General features: G+C 46.5%; 1 protein-coding gene across 4 annotated transcripts in view; it reads left to right on the top strand.

Moving 5' to 3' along the window:
- Positions 1-9844, top strand: part of Arhgap40 (Rho GTPase activating protein 40) — a 35859-nt gene that overhangs the window by 14099 nt on the left and 11916 nt on the right. For all 4 annotated transcript variants that reach the window (XM_076930152.1, XM_034495572.2, XM_076930154.1 and 1 more), the window contains exons 3-7: positions 3681-3898; positions 4384-4459; positions 4784-4935; positions 7167-7332; positions 9587-9678. In XM_076930152.1, coding sequence (XP_076786267.1) covers positions 3681-3898; positions 4384-4459; positions 4784-4935; positions 7167-7332; positions 9587-9678 — 704 coding nt within the window. The remainder of the gene's footprint in view (positions 1-3680; positions 3899-4383; positions 4460-4783; positions 4936-7166; positions 7333-9586; positions 9679-9844) is intronic.

Here is a 9844-nt window from a genome sequence, read left to right on the forward strand (position 1 = left end):
CAGCCGTTGAAGATAGCCACTATTGCTCTGTGCTTCCCATCATCCTATGTGCACCCACAGTCTAGGGGAGGGGAGTCAGACCCCATCTCTCGGTGGGATGACATTTCCCCTAGCTCACAAGCCTTTCCAGAACTGGCCTGGGGCCTGTCTCTGCCTCATCCTCCAGTCTGTCACTCTACCATGCTCTTCTCCCCTGAGGCTTCCTTGTCGTATCTGACTATGAAAGCATACCCCTGCCTTTGTCCTTGCTGCCTCCTCTTTCTAGAATATTCTTTGTCTGGGTACCCTACAAGATGATCTGGGCGTAGCTAGTTGCTGAGCTCAGAACATTCTACCTGGCTTTCCTCTATACTACAGAACTCTGACCACCCCTGGACTCCTGGCCGATGTTATTCATTGTTGTTACAATTCTCATGCCTCAGCCTCACCATAACCGTTGCTCATACCCGGCCGTCATCCACTTTCCACGAGGCCAGGGCATCACCAGCCCCTCCCACTTCAGCCTGCGTGCTGGAATCTGGAACATCTGGCCATGTTCCCAATGCCCCATCCTTCCTTGTTTGGCAAGTGAGGGAGTAAGGAGGGTGTGACGGGATGGCGCTTCCCACGTGGAAACTCTCTGACTTGGCTTTGCTGGCCTTGGTTGGTAAAATGGGGCATTTGTGATGTTCAGGTCTTTACAGGCTGATGCTGATTTCTTGGTGCAGGGGCTCCAAGAAATGCAGATCTCTGGTGAAGCCAGAGGTGGATACAGGATGGGCTTGCTTGCCTTATATGGCAGCCAGCAAGTACATCAAAAACCCAGTAGGGGCTGGAGTCAGAAGGCTAGAAGGCTGGAGCCTCTTCAGACAACAAAATAAACAAAGAACTTGTGTAGATTGTGTAGATCGTTCTAACTTAGTATAGGAATGAGGGGTTTCTTTCTTTAAAAAAAGATTTATTTATTTTATATTTGTATTAAGTGTTATATATAATATATTAATAATATAGATTATAAAATATTTATATTAATTATTTTGAATATACTGTAGCTGTTTTCAGACACACCAGAAGAGGGCATTGGACCCCATTACAGATGGTTGTGAGTCACCATGTGGTTGCTGGGAATTGAACTCAGGACCTCTGGAAGAACAGTCAGTGCTCTTAACCGCTGAGCCACCACTCCAGCTGAGGGATGATGGGTTTCATTGTGCTGCATTTGTACACGCACATCATTCTGCTTTCTCATAGCCACCTGATGCTCTCTCCTGTCCCTGCTCCTGCTGGTCCTTTCTGTGCTTCATTTTCCTCTTAACTTCTATGTATGGCAGGTGATGGCAAGTACTCCGCTTACATGGATATTGTTCCTTTACAACAGCCTTAAGGTAGTCTCTGCTGGTTACCGCTCCTGTTGGTAGGTGGACCTGGGAGAAGGGAGCCCCCAAAAAAGGCAGAGTAAAGTTTCATGCGTTAGCTCACTTTATCCAGAGCATCAGATAATTTATACTCTGAGGGTTAAGAAGAGTCACACGAGGAAAGTGTACAATCACAAGGACAAGCTGCATGTGGCAAAAACATGTTCTTCCGTAGAAGCATATAAACAAATAACACTAGCCAGTTGTAATGGATAATCTGAAATGGACGACTCCTATCCACTATACCGGGAGAGGCAGGAAAGCACATTCTAAGAAAAACTCCATGTTTTGAAGAAACTGAGACCACAAGACCCTTGCTTTGTTCTCTTGGGGTTTTTTCACAGGCACACAGAATTCTCTCACAATTCCATTCTGAGACTGAAAAGCTCTGCTGAGGCTGCCTGCCTTTGAGTCAGGACTCTCAAAGGCTAAACGTTACCGTTTTCTTTTCTTCTGTCTCTTCTGGATGCTGGCCAGAGCCTAAGCATGCTTCTTCTGGGAGTTTGTACTTACCATCCTGTCTCTACTGTGTGCCTGTTGGTCCTCCAAGGCTGATCTCTGTGCCAGCTTAATGCAAATAGCATGGTGTTCTCTCTCTCTCTCTCTCTCTCTCTCTCTCTCTCTCTCTCTCTCTCTCTCTCTCTCTCTCTCCCTCCCCCCCCCTTCTGGATAGCTGCTGAGGGTTTCCTGTCCTGAGTTGTTTTTTTTAAGCTCTAATAAAATTGTCCTCAAGCTTAAAAACAAAAAAAAAAAAAAAAACCAAAAAAGTTAAAAGTATTGTTGGTGACTAAGGGGACTATCTATTTAGTAGATAGTTAAATATATATGAACATTATATGAATGTATTGATTGCCTTTATTAGTGATATGCTAGAATATCTTACAGACACTGATAGTATTTAAAGATTTATTTATTTTTCTGTGTATGGGCACTTTACCTACATGTCTATTTGTGCAGCATGTGCATGTGGTACCTACAGAGGCCAGAAGACAGAATCAGCTCCCCTGGGATTGGAGTTAAAGACCATGTGGGTGCTGAGAAACAAGCTGGGGTCCTCTGGAAAAGCAGCCAGTGCTCTTAACCACTGAACCATCTCCCCAGGCCCTTATTTAGTTATTTTTGAAACCATCAGCTCCTTCTGGACTAACCTGTTCAACACACGAAGTACAACTACATGTGTCCAGGCTAGCCCTCTTGCAGTTCTGCACAGCTTCCTTGGTGAATGCTTGGTTCTTTCCCCCACAACACAGCAGTGTCTCCCCAGGGTGGTCTGAAGAGCACCAAATCAGGGTAGCCAGGGCTGGTGGCTTAGATGCAGCATCCTAGCCCCTGGCCTAAGTTCCTGGAGCAAAGTCCCAGCAGGCAGGACCAAAAGCTATAGTCTCAGCATGGTTTTGCTATAGGATCCTGGCATGAAACCCAAGCAACATATAAAGGTCTTGAAAAAAGAGGGTCCAGGCTGGAGAGATGGCTTAGTGGTTAAGAGCTCTTAATGATGAGTGTGTACAAAAACAGTACAATGAAACCCACCACCCCTCGGCTGGAGAGATGGCTCAGTGGCTAAGAGCACTGACTGCTCTTCCAGAGGTCCTGAGTTCAATTCCCACCAACCACATGGTGGCTCACAACCATCTGTAATGGGATCTGATGTCCTCTTCTGGTGTGTCTGAAGACAGCAACAGTGTACTCATACACATGAAATAAATAAATAAATCCTTTTTTAAAAAGGGGGGTTGGGGCTTGCAGCTAAGACTAAGGACCTGAGTTCAATCCCTAGGACCCACATGGTGAAAGGAGAGAACTGAGTCCTGTAAGTTACCCTCTGGCCACTACACAAACACAGTGGTTTATACTCTCATGTGCACACACATGCATACGCACACACACAAATGAATGTAAAAAACTTTTTTAAAAAAAGAATAAAAGAAAAAAAAAAGGGTTCATGCTATGCATGGCTGGACCTCCATGACCCTGTGGTTGGTGTCTTTGCCAGAACTGGAAGTGGAAGTAGTCTTGTGCCTATATTCCAGAACCTGAGTGTCTGGGCCCTCCCTGGCTTGCTGTCTCTAAGAGTCCATTCATACGAGTTTAAATCTGGATGCTGGCCAATGCTGTAAGCACTCCCAGTTCTCACCTGGGGAGAATTACGTGCCTCAATATGAGTATTGCAGAATCTTCATGTCCACATGAACATACGGTTTTATGCGAGGCTTACATTAGTGAGTGTAGTTAAGCCACACATGGAGTTCTATATGTTTATCTGATGTTCTCCCTCTGTCGGCCAAGGGGACACTGAATCCCAGTGGCTACAGGACACAGGCCTGTCAGGCCTTGTTGGTGGTCTGGGCTTGGACGGTGATCACCAGGGACTCCTGTCTACACTGACACAGACCCAGGTGGCTGCGGTGTGCCGTCGGCTAGACATCTATGCCCGCTCGGCCCGAAGACGACAGAAGGCACCCATCAGAGACGTCAGGGATATCTTTGGGGTCTTCTCTTCAAGGGTAAGGGCCATTAGATGTCATTTTTCTAGGGCTTCTGTGAGGTCACGTTGGCTCTCATGTGCCTCTCTGCATGCCAGTGTGTCATGTGGCCATGCTGGGTGGGGGTGTTTGTGTGTGGCCCTGCCCAGTGCATATGTGCTTGTTGCCACCGTGTCCCTGGATGCATTTGAAAGCTGAGGTTCTGTCAAAGTCATTACCAATACAAACATAATGCTTTTGATTGTTATTTGCATGTTCTACTGGCACTGAAGCCCAATAAGCTTTGGGCTTATTTAAGACACAACCCTGTGGTTAAAATAACAGGCTCAAAGCTAGACGCTCAGGCCCCCATGTTTTTTCCCATCCACTCAGATCTTGTGGGATCTTGGCTAAGTAACTTAGCCCCTCTGGGCTTCAGTTGCTCTTCCTGTGAATGGTCCTTATCTCTCAGGGTCTGTGTATTACCTCCCCACAGGACTAATTGGGTATTTCTGTAATTTGTATAGGAAGCAGCTCCAGAGAATGGGGACTCAGGAATGAAATGGACCAAGATCAATTCTGGGGATTCTGCATCTCCCCTAAGTAAGTGGGCTTCATTCTTCAGGGCCCTGGGAGTCCAGGCTGCTTCAGCCTCTCTGTGAAGCAAGAAAATGCTCATCTCTGCACCTTCCTCTGGTTCCTCTCCCTCCCTGCACAGGGGTAGCAGGAAGAAACTCCAAGGGGACAAGATGTTCCCTAAATGGACCACTGCCTTCAGGCCCTCGGGCCTCAGTCCAGAAAATCTGTAGCTAAATGAACACTTTTGTGGGCTGAATGGAGAACATCACTTCCTGGACAGTGAGCCTGAGTCCTTATCTTAAGAACTTGCTTCCTAGTCAAACCCGTCTCTCTGCTTTCATTTTAAAGGACCTGCAGAGCCTGGGGGACCACAGGAACTGGCTGGGATGGAGGAGGTCTTCAACATGGACTTTGCTTACTCTGAACAAGCTGCAGTGCTTCTACAGAGAACCTGGACATCCCCAGGAGGCACTACTGCCTGGGGCAAGGAATCCCTGCCGGTGAGGATGCCGGCCCTAGGTCTTTGAGTACTACCCCATTTTTCAACTCCTCACACCAGCCAGGCTGCCAGGAAGCTAGCAAGGAAGTTGTTGGGTCATTTATTCACCTGATTCCTCCTGCAGCTGTTATCTGGGTGGCTTTGGGGTGTCAGAGACCAGGAATGGGGATCAGTGGAATTGTTCAGTGGACAGAGGTGTTTGCTGCCAAGTCTGACAACCTGAGTTCAGTGTCTGGTCCCACATGGTAGAAGGACATAACAGACTACTCCAAGTTGTCCTCTGACTACCACATGTTGTGGCACATGTATGCCTACACACAGAGGGACACACATGAGACTACATGAGAACACATATATGCACACAAGCATAAGCACACTTACACAGGCTATAAACAAATAAAAATTAAATACATTCTACTAAACAAAAAGATTGAAATTTAACTCAGTAATGTATGCAGTGATAAAAATATGATCTTTGTAGCTGTGGGAGGTTCCATGCAAATAAGGTCTAGAACCCTCCACTCCCTGAAGCACACCCCCACCTCTATACCCTTTTAAAGCAGTCCCTCCTGCAAACAGCAGTATTCAGACTTCTTTCATGGGACACAGTCTTCCCAGGCCCTGCAGTTACCAAGGGAGGTTTTCACTGACCACAGTATGATGTGTTTGAATAACCGTGGGATCATTTACAGAGGGCCACCTCCTGGAGGCGTCAATCCCTAGGCTTCCTGCACACATGCTTGTGGTCTCAGCTTCCCTGGGAGATGAGTATACCATTATGCCTTCAGTTTGGGGCATACAAAAGAGAAGTGAGTTGAGAGGTATAAAATAATGAGCCAGCTGGCACAGGAGCTAGAACCTGGCTTCCACAGCTGCCAGTTCCAAGTCCACCCACTGACCACTACTCTCTACCACTTAAGGGGGTTGCTTCCCACTTGCAGTGACCTCTACACACACACACACACACACACACACACACTTTAAAGACAGGTTTATTACATAGCCATGGCTGGCCTGGACTCTGCTAGTAGACAAGGTTGGTCTCAAACTCAGAGTCCTGAGTGCCTTTGCCTCCTGAGTGTCGGACTTAAAGTGCAAGTCAGCATTTGAATCTCTGAAGTAGGATCACATGGCTTATGTGCTATAGCCTAGTCATAGTTAGAAAATACAGCTATGGAGTAAAATTTGCCTCGATAAATAAAACGATGAGTGATTGATAGGTGTGGTACTTCACACCTTGAATCCCAGCACTCAGATCTGAAAAACATACAAATTTCTGTGAATTAAAAGCCAGCCTGGTCTACATAGTAAAACCCTGTATCTATCTAATACATACATACATACATACATACATACGTACATACATACTCACATACGTACATAATATGTGCATACATAATACATACATAATACATATATACACATAATACATTCATGCCTCATACATACATACATACATACATACATACATACATACATACATACATACATGTATACTGATTGAGGAAGACACCTGACTCAGCTTCTGGCCTCCACATGCATGTGTATACCTACATGCATGGATATACCCACACACATGCATGTATACTATACATGCATACATTTCCCCCAAAACTATCTTCCAGATCCTTTGGGTGCTCTAATGGGACACTGGAGGGTGATCTGATCAAGCTGGTCAGGAGGAGCCGGAAGACATGTCCCTCTTGCTGGCCCCAGTGCTGAAAGCTGCCTGCAGAGCTCCAAAGTGTCCTCTAGGTGGAGCAGCTGAGCAGCCTTCATCTTTTCAGTCTTTACCCCTGCTCCCGGCAGGAAGAGGAGCTATGACTCTCTAGGCCAAGGGGTGGGACAGAAGCAGAAGCATTGGTGAGAGGAACAAGAGACAAGAACAGAAGCATGATAAGAGGCCCATGGGTGGGCCCTCTCTTCCAGGCCCTTTGGTTGGATTGTAGCTTGCAAAACCAACCTCATCTGGTGGCCTTGCTAGCTTTGAGCCTGACACAGTGTGGCCCACAAAGGTCTTCTGAGGCAGGCGCTGTTTACAGTTCCCAGTGGAGAACTGGGTTCAAAGGTCATCATGTGGCAAGAGGCAGAGCTCAGACTTGAGTGCGCTGTGGCCCCTGATTGGGGTTCTACCCACGCTGTGCTTCTCCCACTCAAACGCCCATGGACTGGTGACCCTTACCACACCATCCCACACATCTCCTAATAAACCGTCTTTACCACATACCCTAGAGGTTCAGAATTCCCAAAGGCAGACTGGGCGTGACCAGGATAGGAGACTTGTCTTCGAGGGACATGAAGAAGATCCCTCCCTTGGCCCTGATCGAGCTGACAGCACTCTATGACATCCTGGGCCTGGACCTGAAGAGAAGCAAAGGCAGGAAGTGGAAAGGCCCAGGTGAGCGTGTGAGCCAGAAGCCTGGCTGCCCCTTCAAACCTGCCATCACATCCAGGTACCATAATTTCATCCACACATCACTGACGGGCATCTAGGCTGGTTCTGTATCTTGGCTATAGTGAGTACTGTGCAGTAATGTGGGCGTGGGCGTGGGAGTGTCTGTGTCTGTGTTTTGCTGGTTCACTTCCTGTGGGTGTCTTCCTGGAGTCCTGTAGTAGGTTTTTTTAAGGTCTATTTTTCCTTTATGTATATGGATGCTTTGCCTGCATGTGTGTCTGTGCACCATGTGTATGCAGTGCCCTGCTAATGTCAGAAAAGGGCATCAGATCCTTTGAAACTGGAGTAAGGTTTCCAGCACCCACATGGTGCTGAGTACTTGGGTTCTCTGCAAGATAGACAAGTGCTCTTAACTGTGGGGCAACCTCTCTAGCTCCAGGTATGTATGTTTTTGTTGTTGCTTTGTTTTGTTTTGCAGTAAGTTTTCCACAGTGGCCTCACCAGCAGGGGCTCCCACCAGCAGTGTGTTGTATGCGGGTTCAGTCCCCCAATATCCTTGCTAGCACTTGTTAGCATGCATTAGTTTTGATGACAGCTGTTCCAAATGGGTGACATGCAATCTCAGTACAGTTTTGACTTGCATTTCTCTGATGAGTAAAGAGGTTGAAGTTTCCCCACAAATTTTATTATTTATTTGTATTCTTTTTCAGAATTGTCTATAAGGTGTGTTATCCTGTTATTGATTGCACAATTTGGATTTTTTGGTTTTCGATATTTGCAGTTCTTTGGGTATCTTAAATATTGATCCCTGGTGTATGTACAGTTTGACCACACTTTCCTCTTGCTTTGTAGATGACTATCTGGCATTGTTCCCTTCTTTGTGTGGATTTTTAAAAAATTTCATTCAGTCACGTCCGTTAATTCTTGGGTTATGTTTTTGCTCTTTGAATCCTTTCCAGAACATCTTTGTCTGTGTCATTGTCTTGTGGTATTTTTCTTTAGACATGTCAGAGCTTTGGTCTTATGTTAGGGTCTTCGATGCATTTTGAGTTTATTTGGGGGGAAGAAATGGCTCGTTTCATTCTTCTACATGTGAAACCCAGCTACATGTTGAAGAAGATTCTTTTCTCAGTCTTTGTCAAACGTCAGGCAGCTGTAGCTGTGTGGCTTTATTCCTGGGTTCTAGTCCAGAGGTCTGTGGGTCTGTTTTTCCGTCTGACATTTTGTCTCCATGTCTCTGTAGTGTAGTTTAGATCAGGTGCTGTAAGGTTTCCAGTGCTGCTCTTTCTGCTCGGGATTTGATTGGACCATTCAGAGACTTCTGTGCTTCTGTGTGAATTTTAGGGTTGCCTTTTCTAGTTCTGAGGAGAGTGTCATTGGGATGTTGATAATCTGTACTATAGCTGTTTCTACAATATTAATTCTGCTAACCCATGAATGTGGGAGGCCTGTTTGTCCCTTAATGTCTTCCTCAATTTATGCCTTCAGTGGGTTAAAGGTCATTGTTTTTAGCCATTATGCTATGTTCCTTCCCTTGACTGTAGTATATTTAACCATTTCCCTACTAGAGGACAGGTCTTATTCCATATTTTCTCTGGTACAAAACACAGCCACAGTTGTTATATCTAACAGTTTGAATGCCTAAAAGTTAAAAAAAAATTTTTTTAATACAGAATCTCACAAAACATAGACCAGGCTGGCTTTTAGCTTTCTACCCACCTGCCTCAGCCTCTGGAGTGCTAGGACTACGGGCGTGAGCTGCTGTACCCAGTTCTTATTAAGTTCTGGACATATGTTACCATTTAGTGTGTGCTCATCCGACTGTATCACTCTCAGTATCCCATCATGCATTTGTGGCTTTGTTGTGGTTCTTCAGAGACAGGGATGGCGGGTTAGGAAGGTGTCAGGAAGGGTCAGAGAAAAGAAGGCTGGTGGAAGAAAGAGCAGAAGAGAACACAGTGAAGGGGTTTGTTTAGGGACAACCTTAAGCCAGGATGGCTGAGACCCCTGAGTCTTGGCCCGGTCCTGCAGAGCGAGGCAGCTCCACCCAGGTCTGTTGGCTCACAGTAAGGTGGCAGGACATTTTCCTTTTAGTTCTTCCTTACCCAGGGGAGAGGGCTGTGCTGTGGCATGTCTGATGCTACCATTTGTGATGCCGAGAGCATGTGTTCCACCTCTCTCCAGAGCTTGGTCCTCCAAAGAAATGAGTCTGATTCTATTCTTGAGACACGCCCTCTGCTCTTCTTGCCTTCTGCAGACTCCGGCCTTTTTGGCGTGCCCCTTCACAGCCTTCTGGAAGCTGACCACAGAGTCTTCCCCAGCACCCAGGTCCCACTGCTTCTGCAAGCTGTAAGTTGTCCCCAGCGTGGGTTTGCTTAGCCCTTGGAGGGCTGGCTCTGAGGAGCATCTGGGAGAAGCCTACTGCAGGGGAAAGAGCCTCGGTGTTAGAGAAGGAGAGATGGGTTCAAATCCTGCCTCTGGTATCTCCTAGCTGAGAGCTGGGTGCAGACCTGAC

Source organism: Arvicanthis niloticus, chromosome 2 (genome assembly GCF_011762505.2).
Source record: "Arvicanthis niloticus isolate mArvNil1 chromosome 2, mArvNil1.pat.X, whole genome shotgun sequence".
Lineage (NCBI taxonomy): Eukaryota > Metazoa > Chordata > Mammalia > Rodentia > Muridae > Arvicanthis > Arvicanthis niloticus.